The sequence below is a fragment of the Physeter macrocephalus genome, chromosome 18 (genome assembly GCF_002837175.3).
Source record: "Physeter macrocephalus isolate SW-GA chromosome 18, ASM283717v5, whole genome shotgun sequence".
In the NCBI taxonomy this organism is placed as follows: Eukaryota; Metazoa; Chordata; class Mammalia; order Artiodactyla; family Physeteridae; genus Physeter; species Physeter macrocephalus.
Window position 1 is genome coordinate 56,429,912 of NC_041231.1, and position 25,252 is coordinate 56,455,163.

The following is a 25,252-nucleotide window of genomic DNA, read 5'->3' on the forward strand; positions in this document are numbered from 1 at the left end:
CTGGGCCCGTGAGCCATGGCCGCTGAGCCTGCGCGTCCGGAGCCTGTGCTCCGCAACGGGAGAGGCCACAACAGTGAGAGGGCCGCGTACCGCAAAAAAAAAAAAAAATAAATAAATAAATAAATAAAAATAAAAACACTATTTAAAACGTCTACTCTTGCGACTTCCTTGGCGGTCCAGTGGTTAAGATTCCATGCTTCCGCTGCAGGGGACACGGGTTTGATCCCTGATTGGGGAACTAAGATCTCGCATGCCACATGAGAAAAAAAAAAAAATTCAGAACAAAAACAAAAATCTAAAACGTCTAATCTTGTGACAGATATTTCATTCTACTTTGTACTTCTTTTGAATTTATCTTCTAAATCCTTATCTATCTGTGACCTGAAGGAAGGGATGGTGTCCACTTGTGTCCCTATCCCTGGAAAAACCACCATATCTGCATGGAGCAGACAGTCAAATGTCTTTGACCAGAGCTGAACACTCAGTGAGCCCCTGGGCAGCCTCTCTGTGTCCTTTTCTGTCCCTAAGTTCCTGAATCTCTCTGGGGAGTTCGTGAGCCTCTCTCTAGGACTGGCATGGCTCTGCACCCAAGGCAGCGACAAGGAAGCAGACTGTTCCAGTCTGATCCCATCATTAACGGAACCAGCAGCCAGCCCAGACCATCGGCACATTTCTCAATTGCTCTGCTCCAGTGTCACTAGCCAAGTTCTACTCCATTTCCTTGGGCTGGAGTGAGCCAAGAAAAAGTCAAGTACATCAGAGAGAAGCTGCGGGAAGCCGGAGGCTTGGGGCCAGCGGGGGGAGGGGGGACGGGGGGGCAGGGTCGCAGGAGGGTCACTTCACAACTCTTGTTTCAGGCCCAAATCTGGCGTAGCCCAGCCAAGCCACTTCTCCTGCACCTTGCAAAGGAGGAAAAGGTGCTGTCGTCTGTGGTTCTGTGGCCTCTTACAGAAGAGGAAACTAATGTTAAAGAACACGCGCTGAATGGGCGCTTTGTCAGTCTCACGGCCCACAAGGCAGCTGACATTTCACTCAAGTGACCTTGGGATCAGAACTGGCAAAGTCCAGCTGAAAGTCCATACGAAGCTGTGCAGTGGGCAGGTACCAACTCCATTACATGTGGGACAGAACATTCTGTTGTTGGTTGAAAAAAGAAGTTTACAGAAAAGTGCATAATATCCTAGTATTTGCAGGGCAGAGAGATAAAAGAATATATGTAAACATTCGCTTGCATCTGATAGAATTCTTCCGGAAAGAACAGAAGAAACTGGTAACACTGGTTTTCTTCCAGGAGGTACCTTGGGAGACAAGTGTGGATGGGAGATGTTTCACTGTTTTTTTTGTGGGGTTTTTGGTACCTTTTAAACAATGTGAATTATTGCCAAATCATATACAATTACATTTTTACATTAAAAAGTTAGTTTTTAGACATTCATTTAGTATTTACTTAGCATATGCCCAGCACTAAGGTAGATGCTGTTCTCAGAGTGGAAACAGATAATCAAATAAATTATCACCTTGCAATGACAGATGTCAGCAACAGAGGCACAGGGAGAGGCCCCTCACCTTGCTGGGATGGAAAAGTGGAGAATCAGATAAGGTTTCCTGCAAGAAGTACTTTCTGGGCCAAGTCTTAAAGACGGAGACCAAGTAACTAGTACCAATTGCTGCAGGACTCCTAGAAGCCTGAACTGTGATAAGTGTTCAGGCCACAAAAAAACAGAAGGACTTTAAGGACATCACTCTGAACTATTCTATACTAGTCCCTCGGATGTGGGAAAAATAGCGCGCAGCTGTGGAAAAAAGATTGAAAATATCAGATGCTATACCATATTCTGCCTCCTCTTCCCCAGCCCACTTTCCTCTACAGTAACCCAAACACACCAAATAATCCCACTGTGTTAAGTTTCAGAAAGGTAACTAAAAGAGATGACATTTAAAGTGCTTACAAGAACGCCTGGCACAAAGTGCTTTATAAACGCTAAAGTCAAATAAAGCCTATCGGAGAAGCAAACCTGCGCAAACATCCCCCCAACGGAGAATTCCCAAAGTCCCTGAGCTACTGGGGGAGCCCGGCCTGTAGGAACTTGGATTTTCTTCCCGATACTTTATTGATACTAGACTTCGCAGAAGCCAGAGCGGGACCCGCACTTGGAAAGGCAGAGCCGGCCCCGCCCTCGACCTGGATATCAGGCGCCCTTCAGTCCCCTCTGCCTCGGTTTCCTCGATTCAGAAACCCCAGCAAGAACGCTCAAGCCTCCTCCAACTCCTCGACCCAGACGATGTGCCCAGGAGAAATGAAGAACGCCCTGAGGATGTTGCGCAAATCCCTCGGGTGTGGCGAGCAGGTGGCCTCAGTGCGCCGCGCAGTGCCGCGAGCGCAGACAGGTGCCCGCCGGTGCGCCGTCCCCTCTCTCCGCGCCGCCCCCGCGAGCACAAGGGCCCAGGGCCTCCCCGCCCAGTGCCTCGGCGCGGCCTCCCCGGACGCGCGGTGCCCAGCCCGGCCGCGAGGCCGCCCGCCCCGCCTCCCCACGCGCGGTGCCCGGTGCCCACGCCGCGGCGCGAACGCGCGCCCTCGGACGTCCGGCAGAGGAGCTTCCCACAGGCGGAGCCTGCGCCGCCGGCCCGCCGCCGCTCACCAGTTCCCCGAGCCCACGATGCACACTTTCAGGGGCGCTGCTGCCATGGCCAGGCCGGAACGCAGCAGACCGGCGCGCGCCACCCCAGCCGGCCGCCCGGCTCCGCCCGCTCCGCCTCCGCCTCCTCCCGCTTGGCCTGAACCAGCTGAGGCTCGCGGCAGCCCCGCCCCTCCCGCCTCTCGGCCAATGGCCGCTACCACACCCGCCCGAGCGCACAGGGCCACTGCTGACAGCCGGGAGGACCCGCCCCGCCACTCCCGAGAACCACCGCGCACGCCCGGGCCCGGCTGGCCTCCCGGCCCCGCTCCGGCACCGCCCAGCCCTGCCCGAGGCCTGTCGGGACTTGTAGTCCGTGCCCCCTGGATCGACGCTCCCCCCGCTCCCTTTTCCTCCCCGGGCGGTTGCGCCCTGACTCGCGCTCCGGGCGCCGGGGGCTGCACCAGCCTCCCCGCGGAGCAGTCCTGACCTGGCTGGCCCGGGTGGCCCCCACTGCGACCCTCTCGGGAAGAGCTGCCGGGGCTGCAATTTGGAGCCGAAAGAGGATCCTGGATTGACTCTAAAGTCAACCAGACTTGGTCCAGAGCTCGAAGTGGCCACCCCATCCTCTTCAGCTTCCGCCTCCCTTGTGGAAACAAGAAACCACCTGGCGCCGCCGAACTTCGCGGTGGCCGTGTATCTTCTGAGGCCTTCGGGACTTGGCCGGACAGTAGTACCTGCGCCCTAGGGAGGGGGACACCTGGACGCGGGCGGCGTCGCCGTCACCCACTGGTTTCGCAGGACTGGCCTCCTCATGGTCTTCGCCCCAGAACACCAGGAGGGTTTTCGGTTCTGAGACCACGCTTCCCTCCTTCCTGAGAAACCGGACGTTGTGTATCCATTCTGAGCACCACTTTCCACCAGGCGCCGCGCTGGACCCTGAGGAGGAGGACAAAGCGGTGTGAACCAGGGTTTCTGAAACTCGCTGCAGCTCTGAGTCTCCGGAGCTTTTCAAAATCCTCACGCCCAGTCAGCACCCCAGACCAACTGCATCAGAATCTCCCGGAATGGGATACAAAACATTCAAATTTTTTAAAGTTCAAGGGTTGATTGCAAAAGGACTCAAGATTGAGAACCGGAGAACTAAAATATCGGTGGAGACTGGCTAAGGAAACAAATACTCTAGTACCTAGAAAAATACTAGGCTTATTAGTTTGATGTCCAGAGGATTAACTGTTATTTTTGTTTTCACTTCTACATTGTATGAAAAATTTATCTCTGTTACTTATGATACTTAGGCAAGGAACTACTTAGAATGAGTGGGACAGAGCATGCCCTCCACTCCTCACTGGTGGTTAGCTCTCAGTTATTTGCCAGGAAAGATACCAAAGCGGGAATGATGTGAAAGATGGACTATCCAAGCTTTATTCATTTTTTCCCCTTGCCATTTGTGTTACCAAACAGGTTTGTCTAATTAAGTAATGAACTCATGTACTTGAGGAGTCAACATACTTTGCCAAGATTCACACCAACTGATCGGCTCATTTTTAGCCTTTGCCTAAAAGATTTATTCCTTATATGGACGCTCCCATTCCCCAATGCTGCAACTGCACCTGCATGAAAATGAACTGCCTGGATGTTCTGTGGACCCATTCTGCACAACATCATACAGGGTTTATCAATCACCGGAGATGCATGACACATTGTGCCAGGATGGACATAGTGAGTAGTCATTTATTTTCTGGACTGGCTACAAAGATCATGCAAAATTACATGTATCAACAGGGATATATACATACATAGTATAACTGTAAGGGAAAAGAAGGGAAGGAAACACAAAATACAGGATTGTGGTTCTAGTGGAGAGGAAGGTTGGTTATGCTTTACATTTTTACATATATTAGAAACATTTTTGTGTATTGATTTAATGAAGGTCGTGGGGGAGGGGAGAAGCTCCAGGACAGAGGATTGAGACAATCCAGTGCTGAGATGGCTGGTCCTCTGCCAGTCCCCCTCCTGGTCAGCTAAGATGGGAGGGCTGCCGAGGTTGGCCTGTGGGTCACCCAGAAGAGGGTTAAACAACCTGGAGGACAAGTTAGCCCATCTCATTGGACGTGTGAACTCTTGAGGGACCTGGAGAAGTCCCAGGGTGTATATGATTCGGTGTGTGGAGACAGCACCTGACAACATAACTGGGGTACGCATGTATCTTGGTAAAAACTCACGAGGCAGCTAGGAGAAGCCAGGCAGCCCTTTAGAAACTCAGCCTAGCAATCTCCTTAGCCAGGTCATTGAGTTCATGCAGCACACTTCTGATTTTCTGCATTACAGGAGGCATGGCAACACTATTCCAAACTTTCCTATATAACTGGAGTCTCCTTTCCTCTCTTGGCTCCAGCTAACATTTTCCTCCGTTCTCTTAAGCCCTCACCACCTGCCTCCTACCCTGTCCCTAACACCCTCCCAGGGCCTTTCGACTCCTTCCTGCTACCTGGTCACAAAGCCAATGCTGCATGTCAGGTGGCAGCAACACTCCACTTGCAGGGCTCAACATCCGCCTGGTTATTTCTTGTTGCTTAACAAAGCATCCCAAAGTTAGATCTCCAAGCAACCACATTCATTTCTTTAGCTCCAGAATCAGAGGGGAAGGCTCTGTCTACATGGGGTGCACGGTCAAAGGGGGCTGGAGGGTCCACTTCCAAGCTGGCTCATTCACATGCTAGCAAGTCGGTGCCCACTGCTGGCTGGTGGGCTGCAGGCCTGAGTGTTCTCCACATGGGTGGGCCTCCCCAAAAGCTGCTTCCCCTCGTGCCTGCATCCTACCAGCAAACATCTCAAGGGAAAGGAAACGAAAGTTGCCAGTTTCTTAAGACTTGACCCCTAAATTAATCACAGCATCACTTCTGTCATGTGATCTTTTGGTCAAGAAATCACAGAGGCCAAATTCTAGGGGAGGGGACATAGGCCTCACCTCTCAGTAAAACAATGTCAAAGAAGATGGGGGCCAGGTTTTAAAACTGCCACAATCTGTAGTGTATTTTCATATTATAAGTGAGGACATTGAGATACAGCAAGACTAAAAAAGACTTCCCAAAGTTCCCATGGGGAGTCAGAGCCAGGAATTGGGGATTCTGTATCTTACACTCATCTGACTACTCATTCATTCAGTGTGTATTTACTGAGCATCTGCTGTGTGCCAGTCGTGGTGCTAGGTCCCAGGGATGAAGTATGAAACGAGAGGCAAGGTCCCTCCCCTCTTAGATACTTACATTTAGAGGGAGATACAGGACCAGTTGACAGGTAATTACCCTACAGTGTAATTTACTATGGCAGCCCAGAAGAAAAGCCTCTGTCCCAGATTTGGGGGCTCACGGAAGGCTTCTTAAATAAAGTAAGATCTTTGTTGAAGCCTGAAGAAAAAGGTGCTGTTGGCAAGGTGAGGGGCTGGCGGCGGGTGGGCACACAAAGGAGCTCTTCCAGGCAGAGGTAAGAGTATCAGCTAAGTTTCAGAGATTACAGACAGATGACATGTTCAGGAACTAAAAGGAGCTCAGTATGGTTGGAAGGGAGAAGGAATAAGGGAAAGAGTATGAGGTGCAGGGTAAATGGAGAGAAATGAAGGTAGGGAGGTAGAGGAAGTGCCTGATCATGATTGGCCTTATAAATGATATCAAAGAATGAGAACTTAAATCCTGAGGGCAAAAGAAGCCATTGTAGGGTTTAAAGTAGGAGCTTGACATCGTCAGGACCAGGAGGCAGAGGCCAGGTGGGAGCCTGCTGCAATGGTTAGTCCTTTTTTTTTTTAAATTAATTTTTATTGGAGTATAGTTGATTTACAATGTTGTGTTAGTTTCAGGTATGCAGGAAAGTGATTCAGTTATACATATACCTATATATACACCCTTTTTAAGATTCTTTTCCCATATAGGTCATTACAGAGTATTGAGTAGAGTTCCCAGTCCTGTGCAATAGGTCCTTATCAGTTGTCTATTTTATTTATTTCTTTATTTATTTATCTATTGGCTACACCATGCAGCATGCAGGAGCTTAGTTCCCCGACCAGGGATTGAATCCGGGCCCACAGCAGTGAAAGCACTGAATCCTAATCACTGGACCACCAGGATATTCCCTAGTTATCTGTTTTATATATAGTAGTGTATCTATGTCAATCCCAATCTCCCAATTTATCCCTCTCCCCTCTTAACCCCCTTGGTAACCATAAGTTTGTTTTCTACATCTGTGATGCAGTGTTTATTCTACATGAGAGATGATACTGGCTTTAGGCTGGAGGCTGGTGTGGTGGTGATGACGATGGGGAGATGTGGGTGAAACTGAGACATATCTAGGAAGTAGAAAAATAAGACCTACTACTTTCTTGGGGGCAGAGAGAGGAAGGAGTCTAGGATGACTCCAGCTTTCAGGCTTGGGCAACTGAATGAGTATCATTTGCTAAAACAGGAAGAGGAATTGATCTGGAGAGAAGGGTGATGAGCTCAGTTCTGGAGAAGTTAAGTCTGAGGAGTCCATTTGGATTGCACGTGCAGATTTCAGGGAGGCAGTTAGAGACACATTTGCGGATCATCAGCACATACTTGGAAATCCCAAGGGGTCAGTGCCTAGGACACTGCCAGGCACAGAGTAGACACTCAATAAATGTTGAGTGAAAGTGATTGACATCACTCACAGAGATGGGTCAAGTATCAAAGGAAGACAAACCAGGACAGGACTCTGAAATGGACTTAACATTTAAGAGCCTGAGAGGATGAGAAAGGAGCAGCAGGAATGCAGAGTGTGGTGTTATGGTTGCAAAGGAAGACCGCATTTCCAGAAGGAGGGGTGGTCACAGGGGAGTTTGAGAGTGGTCAGACAAGATGAGACCAGAGTGCATCTTTCAAGCTAGCAGAAAGAAGGCTGCCAGCAAAGTATGGTCGTGCAGGTAGCACACTGCACAAGGCCAGTGGGCACCATGCACATTGTGGACATTGCGGATTGGTATGCTTGAGAGGACCATTTTCTGACAGAGTGGAGCAAGTGTCTTAAGGAAGGGATACCTTTTTCCAGTCCACACTGGAAAGGTCTGGTATGGGCTAACCAGTGCCCTGGTTGTTGGTGGGTCCGGTGAGAAGACTTCAGTTTCAGTTCTGGGCAGAGATTTTGGTGGGTGGAGGCATAAATGGAAAGCAAAGAAATGGCTCTTGAGAGAGCGTAGACTCTGCTTTCTAGAAGTTTGGCTGTCAGCAGAAGATGAGGGCTAGGGACGTGTGGGGAGGGACGGCAAAACCGAAGGGGGAAGGGAAGAATTCGTAGGGCTTTTTTTTTTCCTTTAAATCATGCGGGAAAGGCTAGAACATGTTGAAATATTCCTAGGAAGGAACCGGTAGAGAGGAAGAGGTTGAAAACACAGAAGAGAGAATGAGAGGGAAAGTAGGAGAACGAGAGAGGGATTAGCCTTAAATTAGATGAGATGATCGGAGAAGTACTCTGAGCAGGGACACCTGAGTGAATCAAAGGAGCCAGCACTCCAGGGAGGGGGAGCAGCCAGTGCAAAGGCCCTGAGACAGGAAATAGCCTCCATGTGTTTAAGGAACAGAAAGAGCTGTAGAATAGTGAATGGTGAACAAATACGAGAGAGGGGAGGATTGCAGTCAGAGATGCAGTCAGGCCAGGACCTGGTGGTTCATGGTTTAAAAGAAAAAAAAAAAAAAGGATTTCCCAGTAGTCAAATCTGTGTCAACACAAGCATTAAAATAATGATAAATAACAAGGATTTACTATATAGCACAGGGAACTATATTCAATATCTTGTAATAACCTTTAATGGAAAAGAATCTGAAGAAGAATATACATATACATGTATAACTGAATCAGTTATCTGTACAACTGAAACTAACACAATGTTGTAAATCAATGTACTTCAACTTTAAAAAATAATAAATAAGTAAATAATAACTAAAAATAAATAAATAATGATAGTAATGGGCTTAAAGCCTTTGAATGAACTAAAAATTCATGGGTCTATGGTGATTAAAGAAATAACGTAAACAGGGCTTCCCTGGTGGCGCAGTGGTTGAGAATCCGCCTGCCGATGCAGGGGACACGAGTTTGTGCCCCGGTCCGGGATGATACACATATAAATTACTATAAAAAAGATAAACAACAAGGACCTACTGTATAGCACAGGGAACTATATTCAATATCTTGTAATAACCTTTAATGGAAAAGAATCTGAAGAAGAATATACATATACATGTATAACTGAATCAGTTATCTGTACAACTGAAACTAACACAATGTTGTAAATCAATGTACTTCAACTTTAAAAAATAATAAATAAGTAAATAATAACTAAAAATAAATAAATAATGATAGTAATGGGCTTAAAGCCTTTGAATGAACTAAAAATTCATGGGTCTATGGTGATTAAAGAAATAACGTAAACAGGGCTTCCCTGGTGGCGCAGTGGTTGAGAATCCGCCTGCCGATGCAGGGGACACGAGTTTGTGCCCCGGTCCGGGATGATCCCACGTGCCGCGGAGCGTCTGGGCCCGTGAGCCATGGCCGCTGAGCCTGTGCGTCCGGAGCCTGTGCTCCGCAACGGGAGAGGCCACAGCAGTGAGAGGCCCGCGTACCAAAAAAAAAAAAAAAAAAGAAATACGTAAACAATCTAGCAGAAGGGAGGGCTCCTGCTTACAGTAGCATGCCAACTAGTAAACACAGAGGGAAGGACAGTGCTCCACAGTCGCCAGTGGGTGCCAAAATTGTGGTAGAAGTTTGATGAGGAACAGGATATTTACGGAGCCTCAAAGTTTCCACGCAAATTGCTTACAGGGGATAAAAAACTTCACAGTAGAGAAGACTGGCCGACACCACCTTAACCAATTGGGCAACACCGACATTACCCATTGATGGGACACACATGCCTTCTTTAGCTGGCTCGAGAAGGCATTTAGTTAATATTGGTTTGTCGAAAAAATATTTTGAAATAGCTCCCAGGCCTTGGGATTTTATAGATTAAACACATTTTTACTTGTCTGGAAGTCTGACAGAGAATCACCAATTTTTTTTTTTTTCCCAAGTAAGGATATAAACCATTTGCCATATACTATTCGCATTTCATTTATTTTATTTATTTTGATTCATCTTATTTATTTTAATTTGATTAATTAATTTATTGAATAACTGCTGCATTCACAGGATTCAAAATCCAAAAGGATGGAAAGGGTATACAGTGAAATTCTCTCTCCCTCGCTTTTCCAGCCCCCAGTTCCCTCCCTTGAGGAGACATTGTTACCAGTTTCTCTTACGGACACATTATTCTGTTGCCTGCATCCCCACTTAACATTATTTCATATTGCAAATGCCAGTCAATGCCAAAAACTATGCACATAATGAAAACGCAAAATGAAGGATGTAAAGAATAAATTAAGCTCTTTAGAAAACTCTCCCCACAAAGTCTTTCTTTTCCTTATTTTTCTGTGGCACTGAAGATGTTTTCACAGGCTGGTATTGGTTAAATTCATTCCTCTAATTCCAGGGAAGATGTAAACTTGGGTCACCCTCGAGAAACATTTTATCTACTCTGTCCCCCAGTACATGCATCACTGCTCTGCTTCCTAATTACACACCATACAGCCCTCAGTGGTAAAATTTGTTCTTGGTAGGACAGGCTTCAGCTGAAATTGCCCATCTTCAATATTGCTATTGACAGTCTAATTAGAAAGTACAGATTTTTGGCCAAAGAAAACAGTGTCTCATTCTGGAAACTTATATGGGCTTTTATCTCACTTCCTTGGGGAAAAGAGACAGACTAGATGAAAGGCAGATTTCGCTGCCTGAAAAAACCAAATAGAGTTCCAGACACAACAGTAGCCAGTGTCAATTATAATCTGTTCATACCAAAGTATTAAATTATCAAAAGGGTTGTGCACCAGATTGTATCCACCAAATGTACCTTTTCACCAGCCCCTTAGACTGGGGTGGTGTAAGGATTTGTTGCTTGTTTTAAAGATCATACTACTATAACCTACCTTTTTTATATATATATAAATTTATTTATTTTATTTTAGTTTTGGCTGCGTTGGGTCTTCGTTGCTGCGCGCGGGCTTTCTCTAGTTGCGGCGAGTGGGGGCTACTCTTCGTTGCGGTGCGCAGGCTTCTCATTGTGGTGGCTTCTCTTGTTGCGGAGCTTGGGCTCTAGGCGTGCGAGCTTTAGCAGGTGTGGCTCATGGGCTCAGTAGTTGCGGCACATGGGCTCAGTAGTTGTGGCTTGTGGGCTCAGTAGTTGCGGCATGCAGGCTCAGTAGTTGTGGCTTGTGGGCTCTAGAGTGCAGGTTCAGTAGTTGTGGGGCATGGGCTTAGTTGCTCCGCGGCATATGGGATCTTCCCAGACCAGGGATCGAGCCCATGTCCCCTGCATTAGCAGGCGGATTCTTAACCACTGCATCACCAGGGAAGTCCTATAACCTACCTTTATTTAGAAGCCAGCTCTTAGCCAAGCACTGGGTATTATTATTGATTACATCTGGTGTACCAGCCACCTTGGATGACTTGGAGAACTTGGGAGTTTTAAATAGGAAATTATCAGACTCAGCACTGTACTGTACCAGAGAGAGTTAGAGATACCTATTCAGTTTCTACCTGATTAAAAATCAAATGTTAACCTGGTCTTGGTTCTAGATTTGAGTCATATTCGTGTGCTTATTCAACACTGAACTCCTACCATATGCTGGGAGCTGAGGATACAATGTTGAAGAAAAGAGGCAAAGGTTAGTCTGGAAAGGAGATCAGATAAAGAAACAATATCTTCCATAGAGTCCAGCCTGATGTTGCTCTGATAGCAAACAGGGGACTCTGCGAACAGATGGGAGTGGTACCCACTGTGCCCAGAGCACCAGGTAAGACTTTCTGGAAGAAGGATGTCTGAACTGAAGGATGAGTGGGAATTAAATGGGAGAAGGCTGAGGGAGAGAGAACAGCACATCTGAAGGCTTGGAGGCAAAAGAAACCTAGCTCTTGGTTCCTTTGAGGACTGAAAGTTCAGTCACTTAGAGGATAGAGCAACAGGTAAAGACAGATGAGGCAGACAGGTGGACAGGGACCAGGTAATGGAGAGTTCTCTTGTGGAGGTTTGGATTTTATTTTGAAGGCAGAGGGGGAATATTGAAGCATTTAGGCGGATAAGTGATGTGGTCATATTTGTCTTATAGACAATCACTCTGGTTGCATTTGAAGAGGTGAGTGGGGGAGGAAGTTAAGGATGACTTGCAGATTTCTGACTTGGGTCGCTGGGTGGGTGGGAGTGTTTTGAGGCAGAAGTTGCCTTTCTTGGCAAAAGCAAAATATCTGTTGCTTTTCTAGTTTTCCTCTTTTCTAGACCATGAAATCACATACCATGCCTGTGTTACATTCATGCCCAGCTGTATTCAAGATTGGTTGTAGTTTTCTGTAAATGACCTGCCAGCATAAGAGATGTGATTAAATTTGTAAAAGATTGGCACTTTGGAGGAATTAGAATTTGTCCATTCTTAGGTCACTTCTCAATGCAAGACAGAGTTGGGTACAGCTTAGCCCTCATAATATCACTGTCACTCTCCATGGGTTTTTTTCTCCTAATTTTTAAAAACCAAAGTAATACATAGTTTTAAACTGTGTATTGTACTAAATACTACTAAATGGAAAGTGACAATCCACCTCCCTAGATTCCACTCCCTGGAAATAACCACTTTCAACTACTTTTGGTCTTTCATCTGATATTTACTTCCATATTTCTAAATAATGTTCTTATGCTACTATTTCTTTTTAAAGTAAAGTTTTGGGGTAAGTAATATGTTCATGTGGTCCTAAAATAAGACATGTAAAAAGAAATACAGTAAAGAATCTCTCTCCTTCTTCTGTTTCCCAGTCAGTCTACTTCCCACCCAATCCACTTTCCTCAGGTCACCACTGTTAGTTTTCTTTTCTTTTTTTTTTTTTGCGGTACGCGGGCCTCTCACTGTTGTGGCCTCTCCCGTTGCGGAGCACAGGCTCCGGACGCGCAGGCTCAGCGGCCATGGCTCACGGGCCTAGCCGCTCCGCGGCGTGTGGGATCTTCGCGGACCGGGGCACGAACCTGCGTCCCCTGCATTGGCAGGCAGACTCTCAACCACTGCGCCACCAGGGAAGCCCTAGTTTTCTATATGTACCTATATACAAGAAAATAACATTATATATTTACTTTTCTTTTTTTCACACAAAAAGTGGCATAGTACCCCTCATCAATCAGGGTGAAGTAGAATGTGTTGTAGTAACAAACGATCCAGACACCTTAACGGCTTCTTTCTTATTCATGCTCCGTGTCCTCCCTTGGTGGTTTCACGTTTTCCTCATACAAGGTTGCAAACCAGCTGAATCTCTGCCATCTGGAGTGTCATGCTTGTGTTGGCAAGAGGCAGGGAATATAACAAATTGTTCTTAGGCCCCTAAAGGCTTCCTCCCAGAGATGACACGTGTCACTCCTGCTCCCATTCATTGAGCAAAGCATGTCACGTGGACCTGACTGTTTAAAGGGGGCAGGGAAGTGCAAACGTATCGTGCGCCCAGGACTCAGAGAGCTGGATGGGCTGGTGGACCACATTGATGGCCACCTCATAGACGCACTGCTCTGCACCTTGCTTTCTTTCAGCTAAGAACACATTTAATCATGCCCTATTTGCTCCGTTTGAGCAAATTACTTTTTAAATAATTTTTTTAAAGGAGATGGACATTTGCATTTTCCCCAATGTTTCCTTTACAAAAAAGGCTGCAGTGAATATTCAGATGTTATGTTGCACACACGTGAATATATGTCTAGGATCAATTCCCATAAACGACATTGCTGGTTCAAATAGTACATAATTTTGTAATTTTGATAGGTATGGTCAAATTGCTCTCCACAGAGAATAGGCCAGTTTACATTCTTCCCAGAGCCTTGCCAAGGGAGGGAGTGTATTACCAAACTTGTGGAATTTCACAAGTTTGATGGGTGAAAATATTCTCACTTTATTTTTACACTATTATTTTTACACTCTTATTATGAATAAAGTTTTCTGCTACTTCTTGATTTGTATAATTCAAATGTCCTGTAATAGTAGACGGGGAGTTACTTCATTAACACTGGTGCCCACCCCACCTCCACCACTCCACATGCACCTATTTCCTCCCCAACATCCTCTCTGCTCTGTAATTGCATCACAGTTTGGGGTCAATTCAGTAATTAGTTTGCCTTTTTATGACATGTAAACATATTTAGCTATAGCACTGAGAAGTGTATTATAATAAGATTTCCTCTTGTGTATTCTTTCTCCCCCCTTGGACTTAATAATTGCCTTGGTTTTTTGCTAACATTTTTTTTTTCTACCAGTCCTTAAAGTTTTATCATTTGCTCCATTGGATCAAGTATATTCATATCAGTAGTTTTCCCCAAATGATCAAATGTATTGACTATTTTATTGATCCTATCTTTACCTGGTGATTTCCTTCCCACTGTCTTCTGTCTCTTACACCATCCTGACCTATCTGCTCTCTAAGCCTGCTTCTTGGATCCCATATCCTTCTTATTCTTGGATTACTCCTTAGTTAAGTAGAGCATATCAATCAAGAACTTCTTAAAAATTCTGTTTCTAGGTCTTTAATGGCTTTGTTCTGACCTCACCTTGATATTGGACTAGTGTGACATCGTTGGGTAAAGATCATTTTCTCTCAGACTATGGAGACGTTATTCATTGGCCACTAGTATCCAGTGATGTGTGAAATAATACAGTTAAGTTCTGTTTGTCCTCCAGGATCCATTCTTCCTTTTTCCTTTAGTAAGAAAATGCCTGACTTCTAGCTTCGCTGGAGATCACATTTCCTAGCCTTCCTTGCAGTGCTCTCTGGACAGGTGACTTAAGTTCTGGACTGAGTTGAAATCCTGCTTTCCACTTCTAGATTGTAACCTGGAAGGAATCAGTGTCCAAAGTCCTTTCACTTTTCCCTCTTCCCCGAGGAGGGATTGTCGACAAGATGGAGGAACCTAGGTTCACCCCCTAAACTCAGAACTAGAAGCTGGACTGTGAAGATTCCTGAGCTACCCTTCCAGCCCTGGGCTCTACCTCTGAGCTATGGCTGGAGCTGGGAATAAATTTCTATTTTGATTACACTGCTCCATTTTCTGTATCTCTGTGTTAAAGCCACTTAGGTTATTCCCTACTACACTGTTCCTTTCTATACGACCTGTGTTTCTTTCTCTGAAACTTTTAGGATCCTCTTTTTAACCCCAGTGTCCTGAAATTTCATGATTATGGCCCTGTCATGGGTCTTTCGAAATTCAGTGAGGCACTATCCGTCGGAATTTTTATGTTTTTCAATTCTTGTCTCATTTCTTGAGGAATTAGATCCTATCTATTTTCTCTGTAGTTTCTGTCTGCAACTTTCATCATTTAGCATTTGTGTCCTTCACTGAGGTCCTGCCCCCACCCTCACTTTCTGGATTTTATCTTTCAGCTCTTTTGGTGCTTCAATTTTTTTTTTTTTTAAAGGCTGTGTTGGTGGTTTCAGTTTCCAAGAGTTCTTTCTCATTATTCTTTTTTATTTCCTTGAACATATTAAGTATAGATTTTTTTCCCCTTCGTTTTCTTTTGTGTTTGCATTATCCTGTGTGTGTTATCTGTCATGGCAGAGGCTTTTCCACACGTTTGGTGTTGTTATCTGTCATGGCAGAGGCTTTTCCACACGTTTGGTGTTGTGAGCTGTTCATAGTTAAGCGTGAGGCACCTCTAGGTGGCTTGGGCAGGCTTGTCAACAGAGGGGCAGCAGGGCTTTTATGTAAGGCACTCTCAAATGTTATTATCCTGATGACTTTTCTCCAGAGCAGGTTAATTTCTCAAGAGGAGAGTTCTGTAGTTTTCTGTTAGGGTGGAGGGCATATGCCTCATCCTTAAAGTTGAGGGGGAGAGAGATCACACGTACACTTCAAACTCGCTTTCACATATAAAGATATTAATGATTCACTTTAGCGAGCCAAGGATCATAACATATGCATACTGTAGCATGTTTGTTTGTTCATTTAACAAATATTTATAATGACTCCCTCAGTGTGTGTGTGTGTGTGTGTGTGTGTGTGTGTGTGTGTGTGTGTGTGTTTAATGCTGGTAAGACAAAACTGAGAAAAACCCCATCTCTGCTTTGGTTTGTAGCAGATGTGATTACAATGTATGGTCAGATAAGGACTGCCGTGATGGGGGTGGCGATGCCAGGCAGGGGATTCACTTGTATTTTGCAGGGAAAGGGGGAGAGTGGGTGGGGGAGGGACTCTACTCCTTTCTGCCCATTTTACAGATATGGAGTTTCCCTTCCTGCTTGTCCCCGCTCCTGCCCGCCCCCAAAAATAAACCCAGGTCTACCAATTATATATTGATAAATCAATATGTGTTGGTAAAACCTTTGACATGCCAATACTCCTGAGAAAATGAAAGCCTACCTGTCATTCATACCTTGGTATTGATTACGTTAACCAGATAATCACTTAAACTTAACTAAACTATGGGATGTTAAATGTAAGAAAGGAAGATCACTAACTGCCAGTCTAAGAGAAAGCTGAATGTATTTGCTTGCCTGGAAAGGGAGAGCTATGCCATTCAGTCTGAGTTCAGAGTGTTACCCAAAAACTGGGTTTGCCTCTTGGTGAGTGTCGAGCCAAACGACACAACCAAGCCGGAGATCGAGAGAAGGAAGGATTTACTACTTGCAGCAAAAAAGGAGAACACTGGGGATCTTTCCCAAAGCCGTGTCTCCCCAAACTGCAAAATTGGGGAGATTCTAAGCTAAGGGAAGATGCATACTCATGAAGGGGCTTGAGCTGAGTGAGGAGTCAGCATAGAATCAGGGCAAAGGTCGACAGAGTCCAAGCTTCAGCTGATTGAAGCCACAGTGGTCAGGAAAAGTCAACATCATCATCCCTTAGGTTCCAGTTGATATGGTTGTCGAGCCCCCCCAAGGAGGGTAGGATTAAATTCTGTAAAATAGCTCAAGAAAGCGCTTTACGCTAATCTTTACCATGAAACAGAACTGGGAGTTTACAACTGGTTTATTATCTTTGCTGTTGTTACTTTTCTTTCTTGGTAACAATAGTTTGTCCTTTTGTTCCCTTCAGATCATTACTACTGAGACCCATTCAAGGGCAAGCATTGGCCAGGCTTAGATCATAAAATGGCTTAGGCCAAAAATGGCTTCTCTTATGTCAAGAAAGACATGCCTGGTTCTCTTTCTCGGGGGACCCTTGACCTTATCTGCTTACAAGAGCAGAAATTGTAAGGGCTAGGTACAGAGCAAGAAGGGAGCAAGTAAAAACTAGGTAGCCTTCTGAGTTCTGGTCTCTGCATGGTACACAAGGAGGACTGTAAACTCTCCTTTGTAAACAGTCACTTTCCTTCCAAGTGTCACATCAGTGATTCTGAGAAGCTTAGATTCAAACAGATCCAGGAGGGGCCCAGGACAGGATTCAGTAGACAGGATTGTCTAAAGATAGTTGAAACTTAACAAGACATTCTTGTTGTTGTGTTTTTTAAAACAGGGACCAAGTGGTTCCATGACAGTGTGGATTGAGTTTACAGGAAGCTTGGAGGCCTTCCAGGTGGGACATTCCCGAGGTAGCATTATGGGGTCTGAAATAAAGGAGGACACCTCTGACAGTGTCAGGGGGATATAGAGAGTGTTAAGTGTGTCTGTTTGGAAGAGGAACTTAATAGACTTTGCTGCTTTACCTAGGGTCTTAGGGTCTCTCTCCCCTACGTCTGCAACCATTCCTGGTGGTCTTGGCTCCTCTCCATGCAGTAATGAGGATGTTGGAAAGTTGATCACAGTTAGCTGAATCAAAAGGAACCCCACCCAGTCCTTTGGGACAGGCTGTCCATTTAGAAACCATCTTGGGACTTACCTGGTGGCGGTGGCGTGGTGGTTAAGAATCCGCCCGTCAGTGCGGGGGACATGTGTTCTATCCCTGGTCCGGGAAGATCCCACATGCTGCAGAGCAACTAAGCCCGTGCGCCACAACTACTGAGCCCATGTGCCAAAATTACTGAAGCCCGTGCACCTAGAGCCTGTGCTCCGCAACAAAGGAAGCCACCACAAAGAGAAGCATGTACACCACGACGAAGAGTAGCCCCTGCTCTCTGCAATGAGAGAAGGCCTGCGTGCAGTAATGGAGACCCGACACAGCCAATAAATAAATAAATAAAATTAATTTTTTAAAAATAATAAAAAAAGAAAGAAACCGTTTTGCACAGCCTTTGGTCTCTTTTTTTAAAATAAATTTATTTATTTAGGCTGTGTTGGGTCTTTGTTTCTGTGTGAGGGCTTTCTGCAGTTGTGGCGAGCGGGGGCCACTCTTCATCGTGGTGCACCGGCCTCTCACTGTCGCGGCCTCTCCCGCTGTGGAGCACAGGCTCCAGATGCGCAGGCTCAGCAGCCGTGGCTCACGGGCCTAGTTGCTCTGCGGCATGTGGGATCCTCCCAGACCAGGGCTCGAACCCGTGTCCCCTGCATTAGCAGGCAGATTCCCAACCACTGCGCCACCAGGGAAGCCCCCCTTTGGTTTCTTTTTGTTGCCCTTCTCTAACTTGAGTCTTTGTTCTTAGTTTTTCCTTTTTGATGTCTTTTCTCCCTACTTTCCCCCAGGTTTTAATTCCCCCATGGTCCCCAGGATCCACCTCTGTGGACATTCCTGAGCTGTACCTTCCTCTATTCCCATAGGGTCCAGATCCTTCACCTCCATTGCCAGTTAGACTTCGGGAAATTGTGTAAAATATGGAACAGATCAGTGATGAATATCCTAATATAAAAGAGCTCTTATAGGGGCTTCCCTGGTGGCGCAGTGGTTGAGAATCTGCCTGCCAACTCAGGGGACACGAGTTCGAGTCCTGGTCTGGGAAGATCCCACATGCCGCGGAGCAACTGGGCCCGTGAGCCACAATTACTGAGCCTGTGCATCTGGAGCCTGTGCTCCGCAACAAGAGAGGCCGCGATAGTGAGAGGCCCGTGCACCGCGATGAAGAGTGGCCCCTGCTCGCCGCAGCTAGAGAAAGCCCTCGGACAGAAAGGAAGACCCAACACAGCCATAAATCAATAATTTTTTGTTTTTTAAAAAGAGCTCTTATAACTTAGTAGAGAGAAAACTGAATATCCTAGCAGAAAATTGAGCACAAGACATGAAAAGAGAACTTGTACCAGCAGAAACACAAAGGACCAATAAACATGTAGAAACATTCAGGATCAGAGGTAATATTTAGATGAGGGAAAGAACAGGTAACCTTTAAAAAATTTATATCTTCTAATGTTTTATAATAGATATGTATTACTTCTGTAACTAAAGAACAGCAATAAAATATGTTCAAACCATCTGGGATTTAAGTCCTGCTTGGTTCATCTTGGTTGAGGAGTTTGTAAAGGATGGAACAGGCTTTATGTATTCCCCATTCAAAAAAAAAATTTACTGGGAATTCCTTGACGGTCCAGTGGTTAGAACTCTGCACCTTCACTGCCGAGGGCTCGGGTTCAATCCCTGGTCGGGGAACTAAGATCCCCGCAAACCGCACGGCACGGCCAAAAAATAAAATAAAATAAAAATTAAAAAACATTTACCTTTGAAGAGGGGTACCCAGACCTTAACACAGGGGAAAGAACAATGATCTTTTTTCAGGTTTCGTAAGATATAGAATCTCTATTCCCAAATGGGAATGGTAGGAATTCCTGAGCCAGCTTGAAAGAGGCGATAAGAGATTTCTGAGCAGGCCTCTGATGTTTTAGATCCTGCTTTGTGGGGCAGCTGCCTTCAGAGAGGGCTGATAAGGACTCAGTGCTGATGGTTTCCTTGTCAGCTGATTCCTGGAAGAGAAACTGGTCTTTGGGTGTATTTCCAGAGGCAGTACCGTGATTCCTGGGAGTCACGGAGAGAGCTGGACAGAGACAGAATGGGCCTCACAGAAAGGGGGATCTCAGCACGGGGGTCTCAGAGCGGAGCCTCGATGACTGTTTGTAAGAGAACCTGCTAGACGGGCCCATCCTTGGTGGACCAGACACCTTAACGGCTGCTTTTTTCTTATTTACATTCTGTGACTCTATTTGTCCATGTAACTGCCCCTAATGGCACCAGCAGGACCAAACTAGGAGACAAAGCTGAGTTTATAGCTTGCCACACACTACCTGCACAAAGGCAGGGAAAGGCAAGGTGGAAGGGATTAGAATAAGGAGTTTGGTCTGTGACCTTGATCAGGACTGGATGAGGAGGCAACTGTGCAGGATTGGTGAGGAATTTGAGGGATTCAAAGAATCTTAACATGCAAAGTATCTGTTGATGGTTTCCACTGAAGGGTGATGTATCTTTCAGGAAGTTCCTGTTCTGAACAATCTAGCCTTTTGTCTCCGCATAATCTTCTGGAACAGTAGTCATGCTAAAGAGGGCAGTGGAATTCTAAAGTTAAATCAACACAGCCTCTAAAGGGTGTGGGGGGCAGGTGGTCTCAGTCCTCAGGGCCCAAGCTGCCTGTGTGTGGGGGGGGAGATGGTTTGCGTTCTCATATTTAAATTGAATCTAAGAGAAGAGTGCTCTTTTTTGTACATTTTAACTCACCTTGCTTTCCCAGGTCGACTGCTTTACTGGGAAGAGGACACGTTAACTGCCCATCACTTCACCTGCATTTAGATTTCTTATCCCAGGTGAGCCCTTGTACAAATCAGCTCCGTGGTGTTCCGTGTCCCAAGCTCTTTATGTAATTCATTCAGTCAATGCTAGTAGTATTTACCATGAGGCAGGCTCTGTGTTTAGCATTTCACATTCATCATTCATTTATTTATTCATTCAATAATTTTTCAATGAGCACCTATATAGTGTCAAGCAGAGTGCCAGGTGCCAAAAACACAATTGTGACCAAGACACAGCTGCTGTTCTCAGGTGGTTTATCCTCTAGGAATCTCATCTTCAAAGCAGTCCCAAGGGATACTGTGTTAATGTCCTTTATGGAGGAGGGGACAGGGATGCAGAGTGCTCACATGATTTGCCCTGTCTTCCTGATTGCACATGGTGAGTTTGCAGGAATCCTGGTTAATCTGACTCTTAACGACCCTGCCCTTAATCTCTGGTGTTGGTCTGTTTACCCCTGGCCTGGTCACTCTGTGATGTTAAGGCCCAAAGATCCTGAGCTGTAGAGCTGAGACCCTGGACTTCTACTTGGCTGCCTTCCTGGTCTTCACATGGCTCTAAACCCCTTGCTTCCTTGGCAGCCTCCAGCCCAATGCAGGATTAAATGGGGAACTAACTGGTCACTCTGGTGCTAAAAATAGTCAGCAGCCACCTCTTCCCCTGAGATACTTCAGGTCAGTATCACTCCTCACTTCCTCCAGAGGAAATGGAATGCTCTGCTATTGTACCCTTGAAACATACCCAAGTTGATTCAGCAACCAAGAAATGGAGTTGAAACTAGAAATGGAGAATTCCCTGGAGGTCCAGAGGTTAGGATTCCGCGCTTCCATTGCCGAGGGCGTGGGTTCAATCCCTGGTTGGGAAACTAAGATCCCACAAGCTGCATGACATGGCAAAAAAAAACCCCACAAAAACAAACAAAAACCTAGATATGACTCAGGGCTACAATTCAAGTTTTATGACATCCCACTGCACAGTTTTTGAAAGGTCATTATGGTGCTTGTCAAGACTAGGGAATAGGGGCTTCCCTGGTGGCACAGTGTATAAGAATCCACATGCCAATACAGGGTACACGGGTTCGAGCCCTGGTCCGGGAAGATCCCACGTGCTGTGGAGAAACTAAGCCCGTGCGCCACAACTACTGAGCCTGTGCTCTAGGGCTCGCGAGCCACAACTACTGAAGCCTGTGCACCTAGAGCCCATAGTCCACAATGAGAGAAGCCACCGCAATGAGAAGCCCACGCACCGCAGTGAAGAGTGGCCTCCCCTGGCCGCAACTAGAGAAAGCCCGCGCACAGCAACGAAGACCCAACGCAGCCCAAAATAAATAAATAAATAAATAAAAACAGGTAGTCAGAACATCAAAAGATTACTGTTAATTAAAGAAAACCAGGCATCTCAAGTTAATGAATTGAGCCATTTTCTATGTATGGGCAGATGCAAGAGTCTGAGATCACTGAAATCATTCCTTTGATATGCACCTTAACTATCTAGGACCAGTGTCCTGCTTTTCTCCCTCCTGAATCCCATCAGGTTGCACAGTCGGGGGTGACTTCAGTGGCTGAGGGCCTGGCAGCCCTTTGACTCCATCCTGAGTTCCCTCAGGGCTCACTGTGGGAGGGCGGTGGTGGCTGTAGTGGCTGATGACTGCTGTGACATCCTTCACAACTGGAAGTAAAAGACGTCAGTAGATGGTAACGCCAGGCCATGGCCACATGAGCACCAAGTGCAGGTCCTGCTGGAACCCCGCACCCCAGCCTTTCTCTCCCCTTTTCAGTTCTGCATCCTGGGGCAAGTTTCCATATCTGCACTCAAGAGTTTTTGTCTGGCCCAACCTGAAAGAACTTTCTAAATCCTAAAGACAATGTATATCATACAAACACCAGCTATTGTGATTGAAAACAACTGAAATGCTAAAGGACAATCAGAACCAGATAAAAACATAGATTAGGTTCCAGAGCCTTGTAAGAAAGTAGTACTTAGCCATGGTGAGCATTGTTACATGCCTAGCCAAGATCCTTAACATTAAAGGGTTAAATTCATCCAAGTTCTTTCATTTTTGTCTTCTGAGAAAAGTGTCACTGAAAAGCAGCATTTAACAGAAGTTCTGAACTATTAGTAAGTGTTGTCTACATGAAACCCTTCATTTTGTTTGCGAATGGGGAACCTGAGACCCAGGGAGATTAAGTTGGTCTGACGAAGGCCACACAGCAGGTTCGTGTCAGGCTGGGTCAAGAATCCCACCTCCCGTTGAGGCCAGCATTGCCTCCCTCCATGTTTCTGATTCGGGGTGTGGGGAGCACCCCAGATTTCTGCCCTGGTTTCCCTTAGATGATACATTTCCTCCAGGGTCACTCCTGCTCTCGCCCCCTTTTCCTCCCCCAGCTCTGTTCTCCAAATCGACGCCCAGCCTGGCACATAGTGGGCACACACAGACCGTTGATTCTCCTGCCCCAAACTAACCATCCCCCTCTCCCTAAATTGGCTAAATTGCTCTCCAGGTTGCTAAATCCAGCAGCTTGTATAGGACTTGCCCCTCCGTTGGCCTGGAGGCGAAACTTGACAATTGAATGGAGAATGCATTCATTAAAGGGTTTTAGGTTGTAAGGATCTCAGGTTCCCCCGCCCTCCCCCCAAGGACTTCACCTAGGCTAGTGATAGATAAGTAACTTTAATTTTACCACGGATCATTTAAAAAGCATTTCTTCATCCCATCACTCATTTATGTAATAAATATTTATCACACTCCTACTCTGTGCTCCTGAAAATAGAGTGGTGCAAGGGCAGACACCAATCCTTGCACCCACAGTTCTGCAGTTTGTCTGGAAAACAGATATTAAACAAATACTTGGGGGGGCTTCCCTGGTGGCGCAGTGGTCGGGAATCCGCCTGCCAATGCAGGGGACACGGGTTCAAGCCCTGGTCGGCGAAGATCCCACATGCCGCGGAGCAATTAAGCCCATGTGCCACAGCTACTGAGCCTGTGCTCTAGGGCCCGTGAGCCACAACTACTGAGCCCGTGCGCCGCAGCTACAAAAGCCTGAGCGCCTAGAGCCTGTGCTCCGCAATGAGAAGCCACCACAATAAGCCCGCGCACTGCAACGAAGAGCACATCCCGCTCGCCACAGCTAGAGAAAGCCTGTGCGCAGCAGCGAAGACCCAACACAGCCAAAAATAAATAAATAATAAATAAATAAATTTATTAAGAAAAAACAAAAAACCAAATGCTTGGGACTTCCCTGGTGGTCCAAGCGGTTAAGACGCCGTGTTTTCACTGCCCAGGGCCCAGGTTCGATCCCTGATCGGGGAACTAAGATCCCAGCAGCCGCGTGTCACGGCCAAAAAACAAAACAAAACAAGACAAAACCAAAAAACAAATACAATCAGATGTGGTGACTGTTCAGACAGGGCATCTGGGGTTCTCGGGGACAGAGCCGGAGGACCTTCTCAGCGTTGGCCTCCACAGCGGGCTCTGGAGGAGGTGCCCGAAGGATGCACAGGGAAGGTGAGATGCAGAGGGGAGAAGAGTGATGTGCGGGGCCTGGGGGACAGCCTGAGTGAGGCTCTTGTGAGGAACCAAGAAGGGTCTGTGTGTCTGATGGACAGAGAGGGAGCTGGAGAAGGTTCCGAGGAGAGGGAAGAGGCAGCAGGGTCAGATCAAGGAGGGCCGTGTACTCCATGCCAAAGAGTCTGGGCTTTGTCGCCAGGGCAGGGGAAACCACAGAAGTGTTCTTTAAGCTGGAGAGAGACATGGTCAAATTTGCCTTCGTGAACATTAATTCTGGCTGCAACTGAAGAGAACGATTGGAGACAGAGTGGGGCTACCATTACTCTGGGGGAATCGTGCCCTTGGCGAGGGCAGAAGTGGGAAACACGGGGTAGATTTAGGATAAAGATAAATGGTAAAACCAGTATTATTTTTGGTAGCTGAGTGTCTGTGCAGGATAAGAAGGAGGGAGGAATTGAGAGTGATGTTGTTCAGCCTGGGTATCTGATGGATAGGGAGAGAGAAAGATGATGAGCTTGTTGGAAGCACATTGAATTAACCTCCATACATGTGGGAGGTGGGAGGATTGAAGTGCAAACTAATGCGGAGGAGTCCAGACCTCGCCTGTAGGAGAATATAGCCAGCCGCTATTTAGTTAGTTAATTATTTTATTTTTTTGATTTTTTTTAATCGAGGTATAGTAATTGATTTATAATATATTAGTTTCAGGTGTACAATATAGTGATTCACAATTTCCCAACACAGCCAAAAATAAATAAATAATAAATAAATAAATTTATTAAGAAAAAACAAAAAACCAAATGCTTGGGACTTCCCTGGTGGTCCAAGCGGTTAAGACGCCGTGTTTTCACTGCCCAGGGCCCAGGTTCGATCCCTGATCGGGGAACTAAGATCCCAGCAGCCGCGTGTCACGGCCAAAAAACAAAACAAAACAAGACAAAACCAAAAAACAAATACAATCAGATGTGGTGACTGTTCAGACAGGGCATCTGGGGTTCTCGGGGACAGAGCCGGAGGACCTTCTCAGCGTTGGCCTCCACAGCGGGCTCTGGAGGAGGTGCCCGAAGGATGCACAGGGAAGGTGAGATGCAGAGGGGAGAAGAGTGATGTGCGGGGCCTGGGGGACAGCCTGAGTGAGGCTCTTGTGAGGAACCAAGAAGGGTCTGTGTGTCTGATGGACAGAGAGGGAGCTGGAGAAGGTTCCGAGGAGAGGGAAGAGGCAGCAGGGTCAGATCAAGGAGGGCCGTGTACTCCATGCCAAAGAGTCTGGGCTTTGTCGCCAGGGCAGGGGAAACCACAGAAGTGTTCTTTAAGCTGGAGAGAGACATGGTCAAATTTGCCTTCGTGAACATTAATTCTGGCTGCAACTGAAGAGAACGATTGGAGACAGAGTGGGGCTACCATTACTCTGGGGGAATCGTGCCCTTGGCGAGGGCAGAA

General features: G+C 46.4%; 2 protein-coding genes across 6 annotated transcripts in view; one reads left to right on the forward strand and one right to left on the reverse strand.

The window, feature by feature from the left end:
• The window catches only part of GPD1L (glycerol-3-phosphate dehydrogenase 1 like), a 58,529-nt gene extending 55,737 nt beyond the window's left edge, over positions 1-2,792 (reverse strand). For 2 of the 4 annotated variants that reach the window (XM_028478815.2, XM_028478814.2), the window contains exon 1: positions 2,640-2,763. In XM_028478815.2, coding sequence (XP_028334616.1) covers positions 2,640-2,686 — 47 coding nt within the window. In that variant the 5' untranslated portion in view covers positions 2,687-2,763. Of the gene's footprint in view, positions 1-2,639 lie in introns of all 4 variants that reach the window. The other 2 variants (XM_024116491.1, XM_024116490.3) reach the window with 2 other exon arrangements.
• A 582-nt stretch (positions 2,793-3,374) lies between these two features.
• OSBPL10 (oxysterol binding protein like 10) overlaps positions 3,375-25,252 on the forward strand; it is a 439,127-nt gene continuing 417,249 nt past the window's right edge. Inside the window, exons 1-2 of one of the 2 annotated variants that reach the window (XM_028478813.2) lie at positions 3,375-4,337; positions 20,249-20,321. The gene's annotated coding sequence lies outside the window, so the exon portion shown is untranslated. The remainder of the gene's footprint in view (positions 4,338-20,248; positions 20,322-25,252) is intronic. The other variant, XM_055079565.1, reaches the window with a different exon arrangement.